This window comes from Leptonotus elevatus, chromosome 2, assembly GCF_054856555.1.
Source record: "Leptonotus elevatus isolate MCC_2025b chromosome 2, RoL_Lele_1.0, whole genome shotgun sequence".
Taxonomy (NCBI): Eukaryota; Metazoa; Chordata; class Actinopteri; order Syngnathiformes; family Syngnathidae; genus Leptonotus; species Leptonotus elevatus.
In genome coordinates, this window is record NC_141240.1 from 12521285 (window position 1) to 12548565 (window position 27281).

Genomic DNA, 27281 nt, shown 5'->3' on the forward strand with positions numbered 1-27281 from the left:
GAAACTATATACATAGCGCCACCTTATGGTAGTAATGCCAACTTCTCAATTTATGTGGTCACTGTCACTAGATTTCAGACATCACATGCAAATGTAATCATTCAAGTTTACACATTTAAAGTTTATAGGAGTAGCAGACATTTTTGTTGAATAAACATGATAACATTCAGTTTCCAATGAAGGATTTGAATCTTGCACGTCACCTACTGAAGAGTGGGCGGAGTCAAACTTGGGCACTTCAAGTAATGTTGACATTTCCATGGGTTCGTTCAAGGTGAGATGAGATCTGTCCTTCACTGTAACCGATTTCAAATGGTGCTAGAAACACAAGCAGACTCTGAGCACTAAAAGAAATCGGTCAACCTTGGAAAAAGGACTCAGAATGCCAGAACATTACTGGTCACTTGTTGCTGATGCAGTGGAACTTTTCCCAGAACAGCTCTCGCTGGCAGGTGACTCTTACCTCCCGCCCCAAGAACACTGATTTCAAATGGTGCTAGATGGATGACAATACTCTAAGCCACCATCTGAAGCCAGCTTCCAAGGGGGGCATTTCTGACGGGGAACAACAGCCGGGACTATTTAGAATCTTGGAAATTTACAACAATAAAACAATTATGAAAACGGGCAAAGTTTTTGATGATAGCAGAATAGCGATGTCTTCATCAGATGACAGCCTGGACTTCCTTTAAAAGATGAGACTTAATGACAAACAAAACATTCAGTATACTCTAGTTTGTCAATCATTTGAAGCATGGACACATGTAGATGTGTTTAGATTAATATCATAGCAAAATGTTTCTAACATCTCTCATTAGATTGCGCAGGTAGAGTAGACTTCATTTTGTGGCTCCTAAGTGTATCAAAATATAAGACATTCTGACCCATTATTCACCAGGGCACGGGTAGTTACAAGATGGCATGGAGAACTGCTGAGCAGACACCAGAACGCCTCCCACTCGTGTAACACGCCCACACCTTGTGTTCTGATACTCGATCCAAAGTGAAGAGGCCCAAAAAACAGGAAACAACAGAAGACGCCACCGTGCATCTTCACAACCGGCCTCGTCGGATGCAGACGCCGTCTCGCCGCCTCGCGTCTCCGCTACTCCGCAGACTGTCCAAGATGAACGAGCGAAGCTTTCCAGTCTCTGTGATCACAAGGAAGTACAAATCAATGGCTGGCAACAGGAGCCATGACGCACATACACCAGCACAGTGAGAGAGGGCGGGGCCGGCCGGCCCAGGTAGCGTCAGCGCACTGACTGGCTGCCAAGTGCAAATCAACTCACCTCTTTCTAAAAGGACCACTGACAATACGTCCGGAAAACACCCACCCACAAACAGTCTGCCACAAATAGTGGAATAGAATCACATTCAAACAAAGGAAGTGAAGCGACTCACTCCAAAACATCAGATGCTTATTTTCACAGTAAGATGAAAGACAAAAAAGTATGTATCACGCATCAAATGGAACAGGCCAAGCCTTTCTTTTTGGGTTTGAGTTGTTTGCGAGGTCATGTACAGTGTATGTGTTTTGTTTACACAACTGCCACAGGAGATTAGAATGTACGTAAGGTATCCATCCGGCTGCTTCGCCTGACTGTGCACGACTATCACGCTCCCTTCTGCCCGCTTGATGTTTGTGTGTCACTGGATCTGTTGTGTAACGCTTATAAAACATTTAAAGAGACAGCAGGCCTTTGAGGCGCAGCCAATCAAAACAAAGGCAGAAACCTATGAACAAGTGTACACATATCTATTCCTATAAGCACATTAAAGTTCATTGTAACTACAACGTATTCCAAACATTAAAAGATGCAACTAGTCTTTATCATAAGTCTTTGAATCCACCATTCGAGTGCTAAGAAGCACCTGCTGACTCGTGTCAGGCTGGCCCCATGAAGTTACCCCGATTTCCTGCGGTGAAAACAGGCCTATGGTTCTAGACCGGGCCACATATGTCATACGTGTTATTTTTGTTTGACTTTTTAGGAGAAGCAAACAGTACTTCCTGCTTGTCATTGTATCATGTATCGGTTGCATAAGCAATTCGTAAGTGAGAGTATTTCAAAATGAGGATTAAGGAATGGATGAAGGAGCCGGCTAGATTTAGACACTAGTCTAAACATGACATTTGGATTAATATTGCATTTGTTGGAGTATGAATAAGCAGCGAAATCCACCCGTTTTTACTCATGCCAGGGGGCGGCCATTTTGCCACTTGCTATCGACTGAAAATGACATCACAGTGCCTATGTAACGACCAATCACAGCTCACCTGTTTCCTGACTTTGGTCATGTGACATTCGCAAGATGAGCTGTGATTGGTCGTTACTTGAGCGTTGAACTGCAATGTCATTTTCTATCGGCCACAAATGTCAAAATGGCCGCCCTATGAGATGGATAAAACGGGTGGATTTCGCTGATGAATTCATATTCCACAAAAACAATAATCAGAATACGATGTTTTGACTAGTGGAGCTGCATAGAACATACTTTTGTAAAGAACATGTTTGGGTTGGCTTCCTATTTAAAGAGTAAAAGAACATAAGTGTAATTGACACATAAAACAAGAATGGAAAAGATATATAAGTCCATATATGTCCAAATATACCATACTGTGCCAAAATCCAATTATTTAGCGTTGTAAAAAAAAAACTTGTAGAGGGATTTAAATGTTGCTAAGAAACTGAATGAAGGTGCAGATCGCGGAACGCAAACCAATCAACCCCACAAGAATCACATTGGTACCCCTCCTCCATTAACCAGGAAGTAGCCTGCGAGCTAACAAACAAACCCAAATACAAAACTGTGAGTTTTTTTCCACTGACTTTAACCTTGGTGGAGGTATTAACTCGCTTCTCGAGCTCATTCAAGTCAGGAATGAAATAAAGCGTACAAGGCCAGAGATGCAGTCTTTGACCCAAAACACTAACAGCATCTTTAAAATGTAGACTATAAATAAAGACAATAACGACTTCTCGATCTTTCTTTTGAAGAAGTGATTCTGAACCAATCAGCGTCTGAATACCAACAGCCAACCAACTGCGCTGTGCAGACACCTTGGAAAGCCAGCATGGCGACTCCTAGCCAATCAGAGCGAGCGCCGTTTGGCACCAGGGCATGTGATGCAGCAACTTCAAGTGCAGCACAAATGAACGGGAGTGAAGCCAAAGCCGAGTCACCGAGAGTAAACAGCTTCCCTCGCGTTCTCTCTTTATCTCCTGTGCTGTCTCTCTCTCCCTCATCCTGAGCTGTGACATTTAGCCCCTCCCACTGCTCCTTCTCTCCATGACACAGAGCGAGCGAGAGAGGGAGAGAGGATGTGGGAGCGATCCAAACGAGGTGACGAGAAGTCCAGCCCCGAACGGACTGCGTCACCGCCACTGCCTCGTCTAACTACGCAGGAGCGAATGCGTCTCGGGAAGGATTTGAATCCCAGCGACGCCTGTGGGGTGAAAACAAGTCACATGACCGCAGACGCACCACGCTTGGCTCCCTCTGCCTCACCACCAACTTTCTTCCCCCTCATGAGACACGCCCACGCGACGAAAGCGTGAACAAATATGGCTTCGCGAGAGGCCGTACGATCATACGTGACTGTATTCGCCCCCTCCACATGACGCGGCGCAAAAAAAGCGATGCAGTTCTTGACCCAACATCCCCGACCGTGCTTGGCCATCATTTAAGAAGCTTCCAGAAGAGTGCGCCGTTAACCCTTGGCTGGGTCGGGCCTGCTTTCTGCTGGAACCGCACCTCAGCATCCTATCAAAACAATTGTGGTACATCTCAGCATCCATGTTGAAACTTATTTGGCCGGCTAGCTGGAGCGACACAGCACGCACAAACACACACACGCATGCAGGCACATTTAGTAGCTAGTGACAGGAAGAACTACCAAAGAGGAAGAAGCCAAGGAAGCATCGGCTGTCCGAACCCACAACGTCCACTTCAGGTGGAAAACTCCATGACTGTGGACTCCTGTTATCACAGCTTTTTGTTTTGTCCGGACATGAAAAAGTGACGTAGCAACTAAAACCCGAAAAAAATAAAAAATATCTCTCCTGTGTCTGACTCGCTTGCCCTCCCTCCCTCACAGCATCTCGCTCTCTTTATTTTCATCTGCCAGCAACAGCCCGACTGCGATTAGCCGGCCACTTTCAGCACAAATACGTACAAAGTGATCAGATGCCTGCGCGCGTGCTCGCACAGCCTCGCGCACGCTCGCGCTGTTCCTCTTCCTGAGTGTGACGCAGCATTTAATTCTCAGTGCTTCTGTATCTCTCCATCACGCCGAGACGCAAATCGCTAGCAGAGCACCAGCGCAAAGGCTTTTAAAGGGACCAAAACACCACATTTACCATGACTTTGCTCCCCGTAGGATTGCCTCTCTCTCTCTCCCTGTCTTTGCGAGAGACACAATCTGACTCTTCACTCTCAAGTAAGGGCCGAGCCTCTTCCATCACCTGACAGCACTCTGCTTTTAAAGGGACATCGCCGGCTTGGAGAAGAACGGTTGATGTGGCCCTTTAAATGTGGGATGCTGCTAATCTGTCACACGAGTGGGAATGCTAACAATATGTTTCCCATGTGACGCTTATCTAACATAGTTCTACAGTTATTAAAAGCCTGAAGTATTTAATAATTGACAGAAAAATATTGGCATCAGAGATCGTGGCATAGATTTCATAGTATCCATCTGACCTTTTAATAAAAACAAAAACAAGTATCACTTGGCTTTATCGGTACGTTGCTTGATATCCTTTGATCTTATGTCAAATATACATTTTGAAGCGGTATATGACGAGGGAGGGGAGTTTCAAAAGCCGGATTGTGCTTTTTTTTAAACATGAAACCAAGGCTGAATGCCTCCATCAACCATGTTGCATTTACCTTTGGTAGAGCCTGTGACATCCGTTTTCCCACAGCAACCGAAGGGAACTGCCAAAGGTCAAAACCTACATAACAAAATACAATCATCAGTTTATACTTAAAATGATATTTGTCAAACTTACAGATTCTTGTGTGATATTCTTCCTCCATTTTGTGAACGCAGCATTTGCCTTAACTGCGTCATCGACGATGCTTGCTTCCCAAAGCCTAATTACCCTCTTGGAAAGATGCCCAGTCACTTCACAGGTACGCACAAAGAAACAAAAGAGGATTTTGTAAAGGTAAACAAACAAACAAACAAACATACGTACAAGCCTGTTTACCTGATCCTGGGTTAAGCTTAAACCTGGTATCATCTGTTATCACCAGCTCATGTTCCAAATATGCACACTGTCAATGAAAAGAAGCATAGCAGCCCCCCATACACCTCCACGCACCCCCACCCCTTCACAGATTCCAGAGGGAAACCCGTTATTATTCCAAGACATGTCAAACAGTGTGCGGTGGATTTCAACACTTCCTCAGAGCTCGGCAAACTGCGGCCTCAAAGTCTTGCACAGGCCAAAATGACCTTTATCCAGAAACAATGACAGGTTGTGACGCACATTAAAATTCTGGTGTTTTTACTTTAATGTCAACAATTACTGCTAACTTTTAAAAAAGAAAAAGAAAAAAAAGGCCAGGCTTGAAAATTGAGAGCATCTCATACAGTATGTCTTGCTGTTATCACAATGCACATTACCAAACCATCCATCCTTATGCTGTTTAGCTTTAATAATAGCGTCTTTTGTTGTATTTTGACTGTGTCAAGTCGTCACTTTTGAGCGATGACGTCACATACGTGTATAGATTAAATGTGGGTGTGCTCAAACAAATCAAACGATGTGATTCCCTTCATGCCGAATAGGGCTCAGTATGAGATTTGAAGCAAACAACGCCGCCAGGTGTTCATTAAGCGAACTGCACCCAAGACGCTTTGTTTACATCAGGAATAAAAAGTGCGTATGACATAGAAACCTCTGGATGGAAGGAGTTGATCCAGGGCCTGTGCAATGCAGAATTTGGACTTATCAACAACCAAAACCGTATCTGACCGGATAAATAATTAAAAGTTAAATAACAACTTAATTCAAGTAATTTGCTGAAGTATTTTGTTTAAACGAGCATTACATACATTCGCCCCAATTAAGCCCATTCAATGGCAAATAACTTGGAATATCATTTGTGACATTTCCCTATGTCTTTGTTAGATAAAATGACACCAGGTCGCAGGTGCGATTGAATCTATTTAACGTCATCATTTGGTAACTTTTATATGGAATAAAGTCAGGTAAAAATGTATTTATACAGTATAGCCCTTAATCACAAACGAGTCTCAAAGAGTCCACAATTGACAAATAATATGTATTTTTATTTATTTATCTTTATTCCAAACATATATCCAAAGTAAATACGGAGATAAACAAAGTCAAGCATCATGAGTTCAAATCATTACGCAGTGCAGCGCTTCACCAACCTCTCATTCGTTAAGTAAATAGAAGTGCGCAACATCCTCTCGCAGCAAGCATCCATCCAGCACCTCGTCCTCTCAACCTGTAACATTTATCTACTCAGACACGTTCGGAAGCAAACTGCTGAGCGCCAATATTTGGGCCTTGTTTTCCGGGTAAGGTAAGGAAAAACACGTTGGCAACTACGCACTTCGAAATAGTTAGGCCATGCGTAATTTGGGTTGTTGCTTTCATAACACAGGGCCATTCTAAGTCAATCAGAAGTGGCCGTGCGATGACGTCATATTAATAGCGTAATGTTCTGTACAATATTGTCAAACCACATTTTTACATTTGCTTCCTGCGCGCCAAACAAGTTCCCATGTAGTAATTTGGGTTTTGTAATTATGCCCTTGAATGTAAACAACTTCCTAATTTAAAAGGAGGCCACTTACCGAGAGCGCATCTTTCGCAACGGCGTCTCAAGTGTAACGACACTGCTTCCAGAACCTCCCATCTAGCTCCCGGTTGCCATTGAGGCGACTGTGGCTTGACAAAAACTGTACGCAACGACATTTTCACGGCAACACCAACAGGCCACGCCCATGGGAACACACCTCCGCTTTCTGATTGGACATGGCACCGAAATGCGTTGCAGGCGTCACGTGCTTGTGACGTAGATGTTTACAAACAGGCAAAGAGCGGGCTGGATTTCACAAAGATGAGAAAGGCGGTGTATGCGATTCACTCCCACAAACTTCCGCTTTCGCTAAAAGCTTCGTTTCTGCTACTTTATTTGGGTCAAAGAGAGAACAACGTTACGTGTATACATACGTAATGCTCTCTAAAGTTCACAAAAGAAGAATAAGAAGGAAGCCAACAATTTTACTTATTTTCTCTCACTTAATATTTTTTTGACAGACGTCATTCTGTAATTACGTTTATGGCGTGGTGTTAGTTTTTCTCACATGCAGGCTGTATTTGTCTAATCGTAAAACCTGATCGGAACCAGATGATTTTATGCTTGTATTTTCACGTGACGGCGTCAAATCTAATTGAATTTATTACATACATGAATTGGCCTTTCGCTCGACGATTCGTGAACAGCAGAGGGCGTCCTGGCCTCACATTTAAGGGTCACGTTCTTTCACGAGCATTTCTCTCGTTGATAAATGTGAATTGTGTTTAACTAATTAATCGATCAATTTTCTTGACTGCTTGACCTCGTTTAGATGATCTGTCCCAACTGATTTTTAGACAGAGGCATGGTACAACCCTGGATTTGTCATCAACCAAGCAACCACAGGGGAAACAAACAACCATTCACACCTATGCACAATTTTGAGTCTTCAATTAACCTAACATTTCAGCAGGAGTGATGGTGTCATAGATTCTATACCCCTAGAGCGCAACATACTCAAAGGACATTCATCAATCACTTATTTTGTCAAAAGATGTGATGACTGGTGGTTCACACACTACAGCACATACCACTCAGCAACCACTCTGCCAACTCTCGTACTGTATGTTTAGAATGTTGCTGTAATTTTTCACTGCATATTTGCTGCGTGACAATCCGATTGTGTGCTCGGCATAAACCACATTTTGTAAATAATCATTGGTGTGATTCCAGCTGAATGAAGTCCAGGGTGTGCTGTGTAATGGACAGCTCGGGATTGTTGGAAAAAGACACAATGCCTTCCAGATTGTTTCCCCCTGCAGATGTTTGGAAATGCACAATGGCAGCATGCGGCAATGTGCAGGAAACAGATGTAATATCAGCCACAGTTTCTGTTGTTTTTCAATATTTTGGTGTCCATGGAAACAAAGTATTAGTTGTAAGATTTTGGATTGTTAATCAGTTTCTTATTCCTGAGAAATTTCCTCATGATCATATAAATTCCAGAAACGACGAGCCTGGATAGGCTTTTGAGGCTGCACATGCCTATTGTATTTTATCACAATTAATAAACCATAAAATGAGAGAGTAACAATTAAGGAAAAAGTGGGTTGCCACAGAAAGATGACATGGGCAAAAATACATTTTGGGGACAAATGACACCAAGCTTTCATCTTTCGGTACATAATAAATTATAATGGAGTTAAGTATTGTAAAACACAATACATGAATACTTTCTGTATTCATATGGCTTGACGGTGGCACACTGTGTCTGATTTATAATTTAATTGGTGTAACATAAATCAGTAGTTGTAAATAATTGAATTCATTCAATTATTTTTAATTTATGTTTCGAGATGAGCAATTTATAAAGACAATTAATGCATCCTTATATATGAGAAATAGCAGAAATCACCATTCAGATTTAAGGGGGAAAACACAGACTGTGATCACTGTGTGACTATGTGATCACATTTTCCTCAACAACAGGAAATGTTGGAAGAAACACAGGACAGCAAATGGTTTTCATTTAATATTTTAAATCATTTATCCCTAAGTCTCAATATTCATGAGATTCATATAGCCTTTGCATGAACTGGAAGAAGCTCAGAGGCTCACAAAGGCGACCGCGCCTTTTTACCTCGGGGTCCTGCTCCAACATTTTATTTATTCCCCCAATGTTATCTTTACGCAGATGAGTTAAGAAGGGGCCTTCTTTGGCACATAGAGACAAAATATGACGTACGTATTTGGCAGCTGCTGCTAACGCCGAGGGGAGGGACAGGACACAAAAAAGAACCAGCTGAGTTTTGTTGATAATCAGAGATTCCAATCCACATGTGTTACCCCTGATTGGACCAAGGAGTGCAGAGGTGGATAAAGTGAGGAGGGTGGAGGCTGAAGGGTGGACCGAGCTCTGGGACCATTGTGACGTTGATGAAAAACTGTAAGAGAGAATAGATTTGGTTGTTTTGTTGTTGTTTTTAGTCAAAGTTAACCAAGTTTGTTTCATTAAATACACAAAAACTGCTTACAAAAAGTTACATCCATCCATCTGTTTTCTTAACCGCTTTCCCTCGCAAGGGTCGCGGGGGTTGCTGGAGCCTACGGCTTTTCTTTGCGCCATTTGTTATCACATTAATTATAGAACAAAAAATATTACCTTCTTACTCCTGAAAATGGCTAAATGAGCCAAATATCTCTTTAAAGCAAATTATTATGTGAGTAAATGTGCACATTATCTACAAGATGAAAACCTTCTTGCGAAATTAAGTCAAGGAGACCCTATTGCCCAGGAGACAAAGTACAAGTGCATCATGCCTTACAAACCTGTACCATAGAGCACGTGCAAGGATATCACAGGATCAAGACGCCTCAGATGACCAGATATGCTTATAAGTTTACATACCATACGATAACAAGGAGTCAAGAATAAAAACAGCATCTCATAGTAGATCAGAAAATGCATCATTGGTGCTAGTTGCTAAGGAAAATGCTTTGCATAGCAATGGTTGCTATGCAAAACTGAATTCTGGAGGGCTCCTGCTCTGAAATTGTAAAATAGGCCATTGTAAACTATTGTGGAAAATGTTATGCTTGTGTCACCTTGTGAGCAATTCTTCTGTAATTTAGTACCGATTGCTTAGACTACTTGTACCGAGCCCGCTGATTTTCATCGACCCGTACACTTTTTGTATGGACCAATCACAAAGCGGTATTTTGTTTGGGGGGCGGGATAAGCAGCTGCAACGAAACCAGGAAGCGCAGACGCCGTTGGAAACACATAAACCTAATATGAACGAATGGACGCTGCAATTCATTCCTTTCTCGCAGGCATTACGCAACTGGAATGTAGAACAGCGAGAGGTGCTTCGTACATTTTTAGCTGATAAATATATGTGTGCTTTTTTTTTTTCTAGGACGAAACAATGACACATTTTCATCCGTTGCCGTGATTGTTCAAAACAAAAGTTAGGTAGATGTGCACAAGATGCTGCATCGTCCAATCAGATCGAAGTATTGTACAGAATGTCCCGCCTTTGCTGAGTAACACATTGTCCCAGATTGTGGAGCACTCCCTTGTGTGAATCATACTATCAATCTGGCTATTGCCAGGTGATTTTTTTTTTTTTAGGATGAAATGCGCGTGTGCGTGTGTGTAGCACTTTCCTACAAAATTTCCTGGTCTTGTGCCCCTCTGTGGTGGCATCGTGGATGCACAAAAGCTAAACATCAACCAAAATGCACTTAAAATAATTAATCCTTTAGACGCTCATTAAACTGAAGAATCACAACATTTGTCATGTCACACATGAGCATTGCTCCACTGCTTTATAGGAAAATATTTCACTTCCATTGGACTGTCGCAATGGCAACAAATACATTTATCCCAAAATGTGGGCCGGCTTGGCCAGACTCAATTAGGTCATGTCATAAATATGAGTATGTCGAGCCAGTGGAATGAGACACAAACGCCCGACATGGGTGGAGTCGGGCCGCTTAAGACGACCTCATCTTGCACTGCTCAAGGTCGCATGTGATCGTACTGCACATTCGGTCGTGTTCAACGGGGATTTACACCTTTCAAATTAGACCCTTGTGGCGTCTGATCTGCTGTAAAGCGGAGATGTATATATTGATGCGAACGTGCTTCACTGCTTCTTGTTCTGGTGGTGCAGCTCTGGCATGAGCTGGGAGGGTGTTGAAGTTGGCTGACTTCAAATTCACTTGGGGTGTGAAATAAAATAGTCAGACACCCAAACTAAAGAAAGGGGGGGGGGGTCTTGTTTTTGTTAGATAGTGGGGCCAACATTCTGGGATTTCACAGAGTTGTGGGGCCCACCCATCCATATGGAGACATTTTGCTGGGCCCCACAAGTTTAGACCTCTTTTTGAGGGTCAAGACTTGGTTGTAGAGTTTAGGTTTGAATTGGGTTATGGTTGAGGTTAGGGTAAGGAATGGGGATAGGCAATCATTTTTGATGGTTGGGGTTCGGGGCTAGGAAATGCATTATGTCAATGAAATGGCCCCACAAAGATAGTAAAACAAACCTCTGTGTGTGCGTTAGTGGTTGTACTGTGGAGAAAACACAGCTGGTGGAGTGTGTCACTGCTCCGCCCAAACAAATCAATGTGAAGTGATGTCATCACTTATACAGGCCTGCTGGTAACCCTATAGGCTTCGGGACTTTACATACCAAGCATGTTATAGAACTGATGTATGAGCCTTTGGTGCATGTCCATGGCTCAGTGGGTTTTACACGCACTCTTAGTGGCCAATGTGCCTTGAGGAAGGTTTTTTTTGTGTCTATTTGACAGGAAGATTTTTTTTTTCAGGCAGTTTTAGTCAAATCTCAACAATCTTCACTTGACCCGTGGTCATTTAAGATGAACCTTCAATCAACAGAGCGGCTTTGCACAAAGAACAAGAAGAAAAACAAGCACATCATTAAAAAAACAAAAACATTTATTTGATTCTCTGAACTTAACTCCAATTTAAAACGTCTGCTTGTAAAACAAAACAGGCAGAGTGGAATGTGAGTAATAGCACAAAATTAAATCAGGTCAAATTGGGTTCCAGCTGGATATTCAAACAGTAGATTCATTCTATGTCGAATCTCTTGCAACTAAAATGTAAATGTAAAAAGTCACACACTTGCACCATGTACTTTGCCTGCTTTGTTAAATGTGCCACAGTGTTCATGTTGTCCAACAGCTTTCAAATGAAAACTCTGGCACGTCGAAGCAAAATAGCACACTTGCTAACAGCATAAAAAAACAACAACAACAATTGCATCACACCGATCATAAGAATACTGATATAAAATAGCATACACAGTACAGTATAATGAGTAGAAAATAACACGGATGAGTAGCTTTGCCAAGTTAGATGTCAGTCAGTCCATCTTGTGAATTTTTAGCCGGCCTCTGAAGGCACGTTGGCAATGTGTGGTAAAGAAAATGAAGAGGTTCAACTTCAGCAGAACAAAACCTTTTGTTGATGTTAGAGTGGGAAGGGGGGACCACATGAAGTCATGCATACATACAGTTAGCAGAAAAAGCCTGCAGGGATCAGGATGATACACACACACTTTCACACATCGACATGCTCAATAATTCAAGGGGACGATGCTTCATCATTGAGGCACATGTGCGTCATACGTTCTAGTGGAGAGGGTGGAGCGCCCAACTTGATGGCCGATGGGTGTCGACGGTACGAAGCTGCTGCGGTCCTCACGGGACCCGCTCGCCGGTGAGTCATGCTAAGAAACATTTTTGTCCCACCCAAAAGCGCTCATCTCCCATCTCGAGCTCGAGTGCCGCCAACAAGTCAGGAATTGAGCCGTCGTTAACGTCCACGGTCGCCACCTTCATCATGATCCGACTCGTTTTCCTGATGCTTGTTGCCCGACCAAGCCAAAGACGGGAATAGAGGAGGCCGAAGCCGTGTTGATGTCCCTGATGGCGATGTATGAATATGTGCGTGGATGTGTGCATGTGTGCGTGTATGAGGGCTTCACAGCTCGGTGTCGGCAGTCTTGGCGGCGGAGTGGCCGTTGGTGGGAGGGGGCTCGGTCTTGGCAGCTTCGGGAGACTCCCCGTTCACATTGGGTTTCTCTTGGCTTTCTGTCGGGGGGTTAAGTGGCGCCACGGACACCAACGTGTTCGCTTGGTTCTCTTGATCCACTGGATACGCCTCCTCTGCCTGCAAGTAGAACATAAACATGTCCGAAACATCAAACTGGTGGTTCGCAAATTCGCATCGCAGATTGCAATGTGGACAAAAACGGAATTTACAGATCATGTTCACGTGAAGCACTTAAGGTTGCGTGTGTGGCTGCAAGTCTGCAAAAAATGATTGGCAAATCATAAGTCACACATTCGGTTTCTTATTGGTTGTTTTTCCACACATGTCCTTGTGTATCTAATTAGCTGCACAAGACTCATTGAGCCATTTTCAGCAGTCGAAAAGTGAATATTTTGTACAGAATTAATTCGATAACTTCATCATTTTTTTAATCTACAATTTATACTTTTAAAAACACATTTTCCATTTGCTGTCGACTGAAGATGAGATCACCTGTGCTGAGGAAATAAGTAACGGCCAATCACCGCTCACCTTTTTCCTGGGTTTGGTCAGCAAACTGAGCCATGATTGGCCGTTACCAATTTCCTGAGCATGGGATATCTCATCTTCAGTCAACAGCAAGTAGCAAAATTTGTTTTAATTGATCATGAAAAATAAGGACGTTATCACATTAACTCATTCACTGCCATTGACGGCTATAGACGTCAAAAATTTCTATTAGTTGAAATTTTTTTACCACTTTTGTTAACAAGAGTATGAAAACCTAGAATTTTTTTTAATTGTACATTTAGAACAGATGTAAAATTTGTGATTGATCGTGAGTTTACTAGTGAAGTCATGCGATGTAATGTAATCGCCTGATGACCCTCATTTTTAATAATCTTTTCTTTTTCTTTTTTATCGCATCAGGCGATTTTTTAAAATTAATTGCATGACTTCAATAGCTAATTCACAATTAATCACACATTTTAAATCTGTTCTAAAAGTACAATAAAAAAAACTCTTGTTAACAAAAGTGGAAAAAATGTTAAACTAATAGAAATGGTTCAAATGAATTTTTTTACATCTATAGCCGTCAATGGCAGCGAATGAGTTTATAGATAAAATATTATCTTCTTACTGTTGAAAATGGCTCAATGGGTCAAGTATCCCTTTACTGCCCCAATTGCATAATATTACAGTGGCTTACCAAAATCTACTTTAGCACGCTTTTTAGTACACTCTAAAAACAGTTGGGTCAAAAGTAACCCAATTATGGATCAAAAATGGACCCACCCACTTTCTTGGTTGTTTTATACAAAATGACCTCATTTTTTTGACCCAAGTAAAGTATCTGACCAATATTTATGAGTTGTTTTACACTAAAAGATCCATTTCTTGACTCAAAGTTCAGTCCATTTTTGACCCATAGTTGGGTTACTTTTGACCCAACTGTTTTTAGAGTAAAATAAAACCTCTACCTTGTTTTCAATGGGGGGTAGGAATCTGTGGTATGTCCAGAGGGAAAATGTCAAACTACTCACCAGCTTGACTCCCTTGCTTTCAGTTCGGCGTTGGCATCTGCAGTACCCGGCAACAATGGCGGCCGCAATCAGCAGACCGGTGACCAGAATCCCCACAAATACAGAGCGGCCTGATGAGGACGAAGACGAAGACAATGGCGCATCCAAATTTGTCAGTCCCAGCTGCGAACACAGAAGTAAATATTGCAGATGGAGACCATTAAATAGCTTCGGCGCGTTGAATGAGAAACACAAGCAGCAAGGAAAATCTGTTGAAAACTGGCAAGCGTTAGATGGCCAAGAACTGCAACCTGAATGTTTTCCTGACTTTTTATTGTAAAGCATTTTGCACTCTTACCTTGTCTTTCAATTCTCCCTTGAGGGCTTCAACCAGAGTATTTGGTTTAGCTGCACATGGGGAGAAAAACAGATTTGAGAAAACACTAACAATTACCAGCATTACAAAAATGAATGTTGTCCCGTCACTGCTAACAAAAATACCCACCATCATTCCTGACCATTTGGACGTTATGTCCCTCCTGGTAGACTTTGATATGACAGTTTTCAGTGTAACACTGGATACTGCTCTCTTCAAGGATTTTTTTCGTGTCCTCCTGAAAATGCAGAAATAAAATTACAGATTCATTTCTGCCTAGGTCACCATTGGCTGCAGGTGATCACACTACATTGCTTGGCCTATCTGGTGCAGGGAATTTGGTGCGTTCAGTAGTCGACTTTCGACTCTTGTGATGGTACATCGTGTGATCTTTTTATTATTGTAATCCCTTCATACGATGTCGAACAAAAAAAGAAAGTGGTCGGACGAATATGTGTAATATGAATTCACATGTATAACAGAAGGTATGGTGTTCCACAGAGCTCAATTCTGGGGCCTCTGGAGTTTTCGTTATATTCACTTCCTAGTTTGAACAAATAATATCTTTGAAATATTCACATTTGCTGCTCAGGGTGTGGTTATGTGGCCAAAAGACAAATGTGATTTCCGGAATGTTCTCAGAGCGCGAAGGCTTTTGTGTGCGTCACAGAAGTAGACCGCAGCTGTATGGAAGACTTGCTGACTTTCCCCCCGCCTAGTACTGAATGATGATATCACCTCAACGAAGACTTGGGATCACTCTTCATTTTCTATAATGCGATCCAGACGTCTTTCTTTGTTCCCAAGAGACGCTTGTGTGCAAACCCCGACTCACGGTTAATTGGGACGGAGCCTGCAGCTGCACAATCCAGATTTTTTAAGGCGGGGCGGAGAAAAACTCAGGAGGACTGAATTTGCGATACACAATCACTCCCATGGAAGCCACGCATCTGTCTGTGTCACATGTGGCGCATCACATGTCTCCTGCACTCCGCTTGGCCTTGTGTGGCCGGCCTACTGGACTCATGCTTGAGGAGGAATTCGAAGTTCAACAGGTTCCATGAGCCGCTCATGCAATGTTATCGTATGGCTGCAATTTATGGTTTAACAGGTATGGAGCGATCATTTCCGGAGTAAAGTCATTCATCCGTGTTTTTTTTTATGACATGCTTCATGAACAAATCATTCTTTGGCAATTTAGTCCACGTTTAGCTTTAAAGTTGAGTGCAGCGGATGACTTCTTCAGATGGTCTTTTCGCCTTGTGAATGTTACAACAAAGACCCAAGTGGGGGTCAACTGTTCACATCGATGCACCAGGACCCATCTGAACACTGAACAGTACTTTGCAGTGTCATGTGACTCGAATGAACTCAAAATGTCACATGAGATGAAGCAATCACTTGCATGTTTGCCAATAACATCCATACGTCATGTTACTTGAATTGGGATACCAAAACAAAAACGTTTTGCAAAATCCAAAGCGCTCTAGCCTATAAATCATTACAATATTTCTAAAAAAAATTAACAACTTATCAGATTTACCTCAGGCTTCATATCACATGCCATAATCATTTCATTTGTTGGTGTGTAATTAGGTTGAGAGAATTGTTTTTTTATCCATCTCGGGAGGCGGCCATTTTGCCACCTGCTGTCGACTGAAGATGACATTATTGTTGTTCAGGGCTCAGGCAACGACCAATCAGAGCTCACCTGTTTTTTTTTAAGCTGAGCTGTGATTGGTTGTTACCTGAGACCTGAGCAACATTGATGTCAGCTTGGGTCGACAGCAAGTGGCAAAATGGCCGCCCCCTGAGATGGATAAAAAACGGCTGATTTTGCTGCTTAACTGATATTCCACTAATGCAATATTAACCAGAATACCGTATTTAGACTAGTTGGGCTGCATAGAACATATTATTGTCAAGATTTGTAATTTTTTTAATTTATTTTTTTATTGCTTATTGCTACAGTATTATTATATTATATTGTATTACAGTGTTCCCTCACTTTAAGGCAGTTCACTTTTTGCGGCCTCGCTGTTTCGCAGATTTTTTTTTAGGTGTGATTTTGCATGCATTTTTTTTTACAGTACAGTAATGTACCTGTTTTATCAAATTTATAAAGGTTTGAACTGGAGAATGGTTAAACAAGAGAGAAATGTGAGAAAATGTAAATGCCTCGATGATAAAAGTGTATAAACTGTGTGGTGAGGGGTTTTAGAGCCTTCAAATATTTATTATAAATGTAAAACATAAAGCTAAGTACTTTGCGGATTTCATTTATTGCGGGTATTTTTTAGAACCTAACCCCAACGGAAAACGGGGGAACACTGTGTATTGTTTTGCATTGTTTTGTATTGTATTGTATCGTATTGTATCGTATTGTATCGTATTGTATCGTATTGTATCGTATTGTATCGTATTGTATCGTATTGTATCGTATTGTATCGTATTGTATCGTATCGTATACAGTATATATACTATAACTTGTCAGAGGCAAAGCAAAAAGGAGCCAAAGTGGTGCACTTTTGCCTTATGGACACCAGACCAAGACAGGAAATATTAGTCATTTTTCTTCCACCAGAAACAGGCCAAAGTTTTACAATGCCTGAGGAATTTCTAAGAGATGCTTTGCAAAGGCTTCCGTTTCATCTGCGTCGCTGTCTGAAGCGAAAAGAGATACTGTAGATCAGGGGTGCCCAAGTTCGGTCCTCGAGAGCCCCTATCCAGCCTGTTTGTCATGTTTCTCTCCACCAACACACCTGATTCTTGATCAAGGTCGTTATCAGGCTTTTGCCAAGCTTGCTGATGAGCTGCATTAGTTTGGTAAATGGAAGGTCTCTCTTTCAAGCATTTCCAACCAGCTTTTTTTCCATTTATATTTGAACACATCAACAGAGTGCAACCCTCCTAAAACTGCCGGATTCCTGTTGCCTTTAAGTCATAGTGTGAAAGAGATGAGTGCCTTGTACCCACACACTCAGTAGTAGCGAGCAGAGCCTTGACAGCTTTGCTCTCGTCAATCTCCTCCTTCCCGACACACTGCACCACGGGCTGTGGAGACAGGAAGTGACATGAGATATAATGCACGTCAAACATAAACACATCTTTTGAGAAATGTGTTCACCTTTGCTGTACTGATATCAAAGAAATCGGACGACTCCACGACGACTATGCCATCATCGGCGAGAGCACCGGGGCCAGCTGTGGTGCCCGAGGCTCCGCCTTCCTGGTTGTCAGCACTGGGAGAATTGTTCTCTGGGGGAGGCACATTTTCAGCAGGTACCTCAGATTCTCCTTCGGCCGCTGGAGGGACACCTGAAACGGTGGTCTCTGGCTGGGCATCCGAGGCCACTACAGCAAGAGTGACTGAGAGAACATGGATAAAGCTTATTAATGCAGTCTAATTGGTTATGTTACGGTACCATATGAAAAGTGTTGAAAGTTGTAACGAATAGTGTTGATAAAAACATGCTCATACGAATGATCTTTATTGCACAATCGCCGCATCCGGACACCTACCTGCGGCCGGGTCGATTGCTGGTGCATCTGTTGTGAGATCATCTTGGCCCACCACGCCATCTGCAAAATGTTGAGAAAGGACGGCAGCTTTAAAGCTCAGTTTGCCTGACAAACTTGGGCACCAGAGAAACAATCTTGAGACAATGTTGCTGTCGTAAATACCGGATTATTTAAACAGCTTGGCGTGGTCAACTGAAACTTAAGAGCCTAGTCTTCGTGTTCTCTAACTAATTAGAAGACACATATTGACTTGAATTGTCTCTGTACCTGTGCAAATAAGCAGGCAAAGGGTCACAGCCTTTGACTATCTGTTCCTCATCTGGACAATGTTTGAAATAAAGTTGGGATGAGGGAGGTGTTGTTGTTTTTTTTTTGTCTTTGCCAAATCATTTTTACATCATTATCGCCACACACTGATGTCAAATAAAAATGTGCGTCTACATATTTTCAATACCTCTTATTCTGTTCAGGGTCACCTGGAAGCCGATAATTGATCCCAACTGAGATTAAACCCCGGCCTGATCACCCTCACACTAACACACAGAGACATTTGCACCCCAGGTTGTTTTCAGCATGAGCTGGAAGGTGTAATAGTCCGATAATGTGGCTAAGCAAAAATGTTTATTCACAACAGCGTCCACTGAATTGGAGCCAACCCCCTCAATGTATGCTTCGTTCTTGGCACCAAATAAGCCAAGCAAATAATTCCTTCTCGGGAGGGTTAGTGAATGCTCATGCTTCATTTTCTTCATTTGACTCGGTCCTCCGAGTGGCCATTCTTAACAGAAATGACACAATGTACTTTCTGCTCCACGTAAACAACAGTACTTTGCACGATGCAGACCAAACACATTTTTTCTCTCGACTGGTGACATGAAGCAGCAGATTTCCAGTCTGAGTTCCACGAAGTTCCCAGCCTGGTGTTCCCCTTCTTGATGTGGCACACCACACACCATAAGTAGAAGACATGATACAATATAGAATCAGGATGGCGTGTGAAGGCTTCCATGCTGCATTTTTTCCCCTCTTGACAAAAAAAGAATAATAATAATGGAGTGATGGTACGTTTGTTATAGTACCAGTGTTTGACTCCTGCTGTCACACGAACCCAAATGGTGTGTGGCAGTGGGAGAAATGTTCTAGGGTTCAGTGCAACAGGACTAAACAACGCTGGTGTGTGTGGGCCCTCAGGCAGACACGTCGCTGTGGCACACTCAAGTTCCTCCTCAATACCTTTTCGTCTGAATGACCATTTCAAATACATAACTATAACAATGATTCATTAAAAAGATGTTATACCACCTTTTTTCAGACCAATATCAGTACTCAACTCTTGAGTAGTCACCGATACCAAGTATCGATACCACTAGTACTTTTCTTTGTTCGATAGCACTACTACATAATATTCTCCCCACAAAAATGACAGACAATTTTAATGAAAGTGTAAATCCCAATATAGCATTTTTTTCCCTGAAAATTGCATGAAATGAATGGCAATTTTCCATTCCTCTCATTTCTAATTTCGAGTTCCTGATTGTAAAACTGGTACTGGCCACCATCACGAGTACCGATACCTTAAAATAAGTAAAGTAGGAAAGTAAATAAATAAGTAAATAAATACTTGGTATTGGTACTCGTCCATCCCTACTTTTATTACATAATATTTTAGCCCAAAAAACAAAAACAAAACAATGACAGATAATTTGGAACAATTATATATCCCAATAAAGCATTTTTCCTTAAATAGTGGTAATTTTCTATTTTCGGCCGCCATCATGAGTACCGATACCTTGACATAAGGCTAGGTTACCTGGTACCGATACCTGGTATCAGTACACGCTCATTCCTCAATTAAAAGACACCCTTTCAAAATAAGATTTAAGAAGTACTGTGAACTGGTTCTAGAGCACTACTAGTCTTGCTGCTTTAAGGATCTATTTCAGAGCATTACTGTAGCGTTGAATTAGGTATTCATTCCTATAATAGAGCAGATACTTGATGTTTAAGTGTAAGCTGAGGTCACGTTAAAAAGTTTAATAAAAACCTAAGAAATAGTATAGTAGCCTATTGGTAAAACCGCTATGATAATAATATAATAATATAATGGTGACTGTAGGTAACTAAGCAGCTTTAACTAAAGAGCCCATGATACATCATTGTACAGCTTGCATGAGATTCCCTAGATATATTTTTGGTCGGCCACATCAACAAAAAGAAAACCAAATTCATTGTATTAGACTCGGGTGCCCAGGTCTTTCTCACAGAAATTCCAGCAAAAACAAATACTGTCACTGGGAGGCTCGGGGGACACCCGCAGCATTTTGCGTCAAGCGAGGAGGCCAACATCCTGTGGGCATTGGCGGGGTTTTGAGTAGGGGAAGGGAAATCAGGGACATCAGTTGGCTCGTCAGAAAGCTGAGAAAACTGTGACTTCATGCACAAGGGGGAAGCGTCAGCAGCCTTAAGGATTTTGTATTTGACCTCCACCCAGACAATATAGAGACAACGCCCTGGCTTTCTTTTCTGTGCCACACCCGTGTTGCTTCCAGATGTCCAGCGAAGACCCATGAGGCAATCTTCAAATGTCTGCTTGTAAAAAAAAAAAAAACTCCCCAACTAAGTCAGGAATCAATTATATGTAACCATCAAGGTCACTTTGGTCAGCTTTTCATCTTGGGTGCTTCATGTATCAAATAACCCAAAAATGCAACACAAGTGAAGCCTTCAAGGGCATCTTCATATCCTCTTTTGAGTGACCAACAGGCTCAGAAATCAATCAATCGGAGACAACCCGGAACTCATCCCATTTTAGAGGCTGCAACCACGACATGTTTGGCTCTTTTTGAAGTCGCCAGTCTCCAAAATGGTTGTTGGTGAGCTTCAGTCAGAAAGACAATATGTTTGACCACAACATGAGAATCATAAGTTCTTAACAATGATCTTTTTTGTCACTGCAAGTGGTTGTCTGCTAGATGTGTCTGCCTAGCAACTGAATGGCCACAAAAAGACGATTGGAATGGACAGTCCAGAGGGAGCAAATCATCACCCCTAAATTTTTTATTTTATTTGACTCATTCCACAATACTTCACAAGGTTTGTGGAAATGATGTGGAGAGAGTAAACTCATTGTGCCCTATGTGCCTCGGTACCCAACATCTTGGAACACAATGAAAAAAATGACACTACTTCTTTCCCTAAAGTAGAGTACATGAATTGACAACTGTTTTTGTTCCCACACAGAAGGGTGGTAAAAGTTGACTTTTCCACCCAGTCCACACCCCTGGTGTTTTTAAACCAAACATAAGAGTGTTTGGAGTTGAGGGGGAATGAAAGGAATGAACAACAACGGGTTGTGGAATGTATCCATGCACATCCTTGGGCAGGATGTGTCTGTCACAGCATCTCCCACAGCCGTGGCTTGACCTGCAGAGGTGAACACAGTGTGGACGACAGATAACGCTCACCCAAGCGCATGTATGAGCTCGGTTGTGCGTTAGGTGCAACGGTATACTCTAAAAACAGTTGGGGTCAAAAGTAACCCAATTGTGGATCAAAAATGGACCCATCCACTTTATGAGTCAATTTGACCCAATTTTCTGGGTTGTTTTATACAAAATGGCCCCATTTTTCAACCCAAGTAAAGGATCTGACCAATATTTATGAGTTGAATATGAATTTTTGACCCAACTGTTTTTAGAGTCTGTCATTTTTTTTTTCAAGCACAACCAAACTGTACTCGTCAAAGGCACACTTGAGCAAAAATATGGCCCCTTTTCTTCATGCGGCTGCAACACAAGGCTTCTGGAATCCAAAGTCGGAGAGAACGTCCGACAAGGATGGAAGTAAGTGACCGATTGGGTTTTGTAGCCCCTGATTCACTCATTAAAATAGCTGGTGAAATTCAATACCGGTGTTTCCAGACTAGTCTGTCCACCTTGTAAGAGGACAAGAAAGTGGGAACGCCAGCTGTGACAGAGGCGGCAGATGTGTGTAGACTGCTCCGTTGCAGCTGCTGCTCTTACATGGTGGGGGTGGTGAAGGTTGTAAAAAGACTCACAGACCCTGAACGCTGTTGGGATATGACTGTGGCCCTAAAGCAAATACCAGCCTACAGACAAAAACTTTCTAAAGCACATATGGAGGTCGTACAGCGAGTGTACATAACATGGTGAGCACATTGTGCCATCTTTGGGAAAGCACTTGTGTCCAATTAGGAAGGACTAAATATGCTTTCGCAGAAAAAATAATGACAGAGAGCAGTAAAAAGTGCTCGGCCAGTCTCATTAAAAACTTTTCTGCCCTGAGGTGAGGTGTGAAGATAACCCTGCCTGCGTGTCCACCGCGGATTAATGGACGCGAGGTGGTCTGCTGAGCCGGCCGGTGTGAAGTGGAAATGACACGCCTCCAAGCTCTTGTTTTTTGGCTGATTGCAAGCACAGCCTGGGTGTTGCCTGTCCCATCAAATTGTCCTCTCAACGTTATTTTGGTTTCAATTTTTTTTTTCTTTACACTGCTTAAATCCTGTGCTTGTGCTGCAGGGCGCTTGGGGAACAAAGAACAATAAGCCTCACCAGAACAGCAGTAATTGGAACAGGAAAGTTTAACCGTTATCGCAGAGTCTGCTATTCATTAGGCTTGTTCCACTGGGTAAATGTTGTTACTCGATGATTTACTTCTCCAAGTCGGCCCCTTTCCTGAATGACAATTGAGCTGGCTGTGATGGAGGTTTTTTTTTCTTTTCTTTGATCGTAAATATGTTTTCTGTGGAAAAGAGCTGGCATCACATGAACATAATGCAGAGCGAGATTGTTATGGCCGCCATATCTGCAAAGGATGATTTAATGAAGTGGACACGGATGGCAGGCACTATTTGGTTAGTGAATTTTAACACGTTTAACGGCTCTGGATAATTGGAACATTGACAGCACAAAGGCTCCACATTTAATTACTAGATCACGCTGTAACTTTGGGCCCAGGGGAACCCACACCCTGGCCTGACCTAAGACTGCTATCTGCCAAAGCTTATGTAACAGAGCCACACCCTTCAGCATCTGACGTAAAGTTAACAATCACAACATTTGAGCCAAAAGAATGTTGGTCAATATCTGCCTAAAGAAAATCTATGGTAATATTCTGCCAATGCTTATGTTTGAGGAATTTACTGATTGAAACCCAAAACTTTCTAATTTGGCGCTCTGCGGACGTGCATAGTGGCTGTTATAGTATTTCATTCATAAAGAGCATAAACAGTGTGGGACATTGTAAAAATCAAATCATTGAGCACATTTTTATCATCATCATCTTGAAAAATATTGTAACTAACTGTGGGGAGGTGACGCAAGGATGCACGACTGACTTCAGACTTCAACTGTCCATGTCACATTTGAGGCCAACTACGTTACCTGCAAGGCGATGATCTTGCAATTTACCTGTAAAAACGTACTTGGCGTTTCTGCAAATCGACCGCCCTGAAAACATCCACTACGATTGGCCGGGAGTCGGCTACAGTCCATCCCACAACAGCACACAAGGTGCAAAAGCCTCTTTACGCCAATTTCTACCTGTGCAATGTCTACAAGAATACTAGAAGAAAGAAAAACTCAACCCACATGCACAGTTGTGGTTGTCACAAAAATAGGGCCCTCCTTGTTAAACTGATCTTTTTCCTTAAAAAAGACTTTTCCAAAGACTCCTCATCAGTCGGATTTGTTACAAATAGCCCCTTTAGTGAATTCTATCCAAGTAGCTTTTCCCTGTGAGGTTGTTTTCGTGTTAGATTGCATGACCTCACAATTAATCAAAATTTTTACATCTGTTCGAAATGTACAATAAAATGTAAAAAAAAAAAAATCCTAAGTTTTCATTCTCTTGTTAACATAAAAGTGGAAAAAATGTTAAACTAATAGAAATATGGCTGCATCTTTTAGTCAGTGATACAGTAATTTCATAATATTATATTATATTATATTAAATTTATATTTTCATATTAAGAGCTATCTAATCTTTAACATGAAGTAACTTGTGAAATTATGCACATTTTTTTAATTGTAAAATACAACTTGACTCCAGTCTCCACAAATATATGCATTATTATTAAATTTATTACTGCTAAATTTTGACGTGGACGTATCTGCTCAGCTGCGACTGGAATTCCCCCAGTACAGGCTTTCCGAGTAAGGAGCGGTCATTAATCGCACGTTAAAAAAATGAGTGGCGTTAAAGGAACTTTAAATTAACTAAAAATTAACGCACTAATTTTGACACCACTAGTGGGTACATTTTCGTATCAAAGACTATATCTATAAGATATAAACGTGATGCACTCTACACTAACTGTAAAAAAATACAGCTTCATATTTTCTGTTTGACATTAACTCATTCACTGCCATTGACGGCTATAGACGTCAATTTTTTTTTTAACTAATTCTATTAGTTTAACATTTTTTCCACTTTTGATAACAAGAGTATGAAAACCTAGAACAGATATACAATTTGTGATTAATCATGAAGTCATGCAATTAATTACGATTAAAAATTGTAATCGCCTGACGCCCCTAATTTTTTATTTATTTTATCACATCAGGCGATTACAATTTTTACTTGTAATTAATTGCATGACTTCATTTGTTAACTCACGATTAATCATAAATGTTATATCTGTTCTAAATGTAAAATATTTTTGTTCTAGTTTTTCGTACTCTTGTTAACAAAAGTGGAAAAAATGTTAAACTACTAGAAATAGTTTAAATGAATTTTTGACGTCTATAGCCGTCAATGGCAGTGAATGAGTTAATATTATCACTGCATCATGAAAATGGAAATAGTTAATAGTTTCAGTCTGTTTTTTTGTCATCTGAGTCTCCATGGCTTACACCATCTTGCATGGTCACATGATACACATTCATCACACAAAGGGCATACTGATCACTATCAAGGGTATGCTGACAGAATCACATGCACTGCACGCTTTGGAAACTCCCAAGTCAATATCTTGGTGTAGTGGGGTTCATTTTAACACATGAGCGTCACAGCTGCCTTCGACCTTGACTTCATCAAAGAGAGAACCATTGAAGATGACGAGCAAAAGGGAGGCATAATGGTTCACACACCCCCACTCCCGCTGTCTTGAGCAGTTTGGGTTTTCCCCCTAAAAAAATGTCATGCTAAAGGAGGGGTCAAATGACATCATCCAAAACTGCCATCAATTTCCTTTTGTGGCGTTACACACCGCATAACAATTGAAAAACAAGAGTTGTGTGATCCGCCCACTCTTGCGTCGCAGTCAAATTTGTGCTAGTGAACAGTCACGCTCAGCAATCAAGTTTTTCTTGCGTTTGCCTGTCGCAGTCCTAATTTACAAGAAGTCTCAACTAAGAGGTCTGCCAGCTGCAGATGTGATGCAACAACTGGAATTGGGAGTTGTTTGTTCCTGTGAATAGGTTTTGCTTTCATCTGCGCAACTTTGTCTTCTGAGTGTCCTTAGTGGTTCACTCAGTCTGAGAGATGCCAGCTCTCTGCATGTTTGTGTGAATACAACAAAGTGGTGTTCAAAATGAGCCGGTCAGCTGCCTTGCCCTTGAGGAGCTGATGACATCACCACTACTAAATTTAATGTGGATTCCATTAAACCTCCTGATCTGCAGCAGTTCCACGCCAAGAGCAAGGCACAAAAAGTCACTTAAGTTCGCTTTATGTTGAACTCTGACCTCAAATACTAAGCTGGCCTTTGTTACTTTGCAATCAGTTCTTTTGTTCATACAAATGAAAGAATTCTTACTTGTGTTTTTTTTTTTCACATCATGTGTGCTCGCCCGTCTGCGTATTCACACTGTACTGGCAAACAAACCAAAGTGTCAGCAATGTTTCAGGTCTGTGTGATTAGCGCACCACTGAAGAAAGGATGCCGGCCTCTGAAAGGAATTTGCTTTAACCCACAACAAGCACACATTAACAGACAATATGCAAGCATAAGGATGTGAGGAAAGAATCAATCATGGAAATATCAGATATTAAATCAACATCTGATAATCTCATGATTGTTTCTCTCTTTGAACTAATTTCTTCGCTCTGCTGGTCAAGGGCAAATCAAATTTGACACTACACAAGTGATTGAACCTGGACTTAAGAAGAACATGTTGAAATTTGAAATGCAATTAGCATTAGGGATCTCCCACACATGCCACAAGCAATGCACACACACTCAGGGGCACTACAGGACACAACGATTAAACGATTTCTGCTCGAGTGCTGTCAAGTATCTTCCACTCATGCAATGATTTTCAAACAACTTCCTAATTCCAACTTTGCTGATCCCTGAGGGGATTCTCTTTACACACGAATGAGATATGTCGGAGTGAAGGGTCCGTAACTGAGATCCAAAACCAGATCTGTCTGGGGGTTCAGTGCCCAAGGCAACAACGTACTTATGCCCAAATGTAACAAATGAATTTCCCTTTTTACAAGAGAAAGATAAACCCAAAATCCACATGCATGAATGACACAAGAGAGACAGGAAAAGTCCAATTAATCTCAGTACAATCAGAAAGATACATTCTCAAAATGTTCATCATCAGTAACTTACTGCATAGCAGTGATGTGCAGAGCACCAGGACGATCGCAATGCCGTTCATCCTCCACATGGTCAGAGTGGGGTGGGAGCGCGTGCTGAGTGAGTGAAGGGGCAGGGTGGCGGGCGTTTGCTGTGAGGTCTGAGTAAGCGGGACGGCCGAGCAGGATAAAGTCTGCCTTGTGCTGTCGTTCTATATATGCCCTCCTCTCTCTCTTTCTTCAAGTGTGCACTCTGTCCACACCCCTATCCAGTTGGGCTGCCCCCCCCCCCAGTTCAACCGTCGCTGCTTCCGCTCATCATATACAGCCCGAGAGATATTGCGTTGCAGTATGTGTCCCAGCTGAGCTTCCTCTGTGGTGAACAGACATAAATTAAGGTTGAGCAGAACCTCAAAACATGTCATTAGAAACAGAGCATCTTCAGTGGCACATTTTTAGA

General features: G+C 41.9%; 1 protein-coding gene and 2 long non-coding RNA genes across 3 annotated transcripts; all 3 read right to left on the reverse strand.

The window, feature by feature from the left end:
- Positions 1–581: 581 nt before the first annotated feature.
- Positions 582–5288, reverse strand: LOC147178459 (uncharacterized). The gene is made up of 4 exons (XR_015093997.1): positions 5220–5288; positions 5019–5134; positions 4897–4961; positions 582–1151 (listed from the first exon to the last, which is right to left on the reverse strand). It is a non-coding gene; the product is annotated as an uncharacterized LOC147178459 (long non-coding RNA).
- A 998-nt stretch (positions 5289–6286) lies between these two features.
- On the reverse strand, positions 6287–6968 carry LOC147178460 (uncharacterized). The gene is made up of 2 exons (XR_015093996.1): positions 6842–6968; positions 6287–6489 (listed from the first exon to the last, which is right to left on the reverse strand). It is a non-coding gene; the product is annotated as an uncharacterized LOC147178460 (long non-coding RNA).
- A 4763-nt stretch (positions 6969–11731) lies between these two features.
- Positions 11732–27024, reverse strand: LOC147178461 (uncharacterized). Its single transcript, XM_086069895.1, has 8 exons — positions 26856–27024; positions 18275–18334; positions 17880–18121; positions 17729–17806; positions 14882–14990; positions 14735–14784; positions 14398–14559; positions 11732–12991 (listed from the first exon to the last, which is right to left on the reverse strand). Exons 1-8 carry the CDS (start codon positions 26911–26913, stop codon positions 12803–12805), a joined length of 948 nt encoding a protein of 315 aa, XP_085926021.1. The 5' UTR covers positions 26914–27024; the 3' UTR covers positions 11732–12802.
- Positions 27025–27281: the final 257 nt, after the last annotated feature.

Coding starts and splice junctions, on each gene's coding strand:
- LOC147178461 (XM_086069895.1), bottom strand. CDS start 26,913: ATGTGGAGGATGAACGGCATTGCGATCGTCCTGGTGCTCTGCACATCA. Junction 14,560..14,734: donor AGGGAGAATTGAAAGACAAG/GTAAGAGTGCAA, acceptor CTGTGTTCGCAG/CTGGGACTGACAAATTTGGA. Junction 12,992..14,397: donor AAAGCAAGGGAGTCAAGCTG/GTGAGTAGTTTG, acceptor TTCTACTTGCAG/GCAGAGGAGGCGTATCCAGT.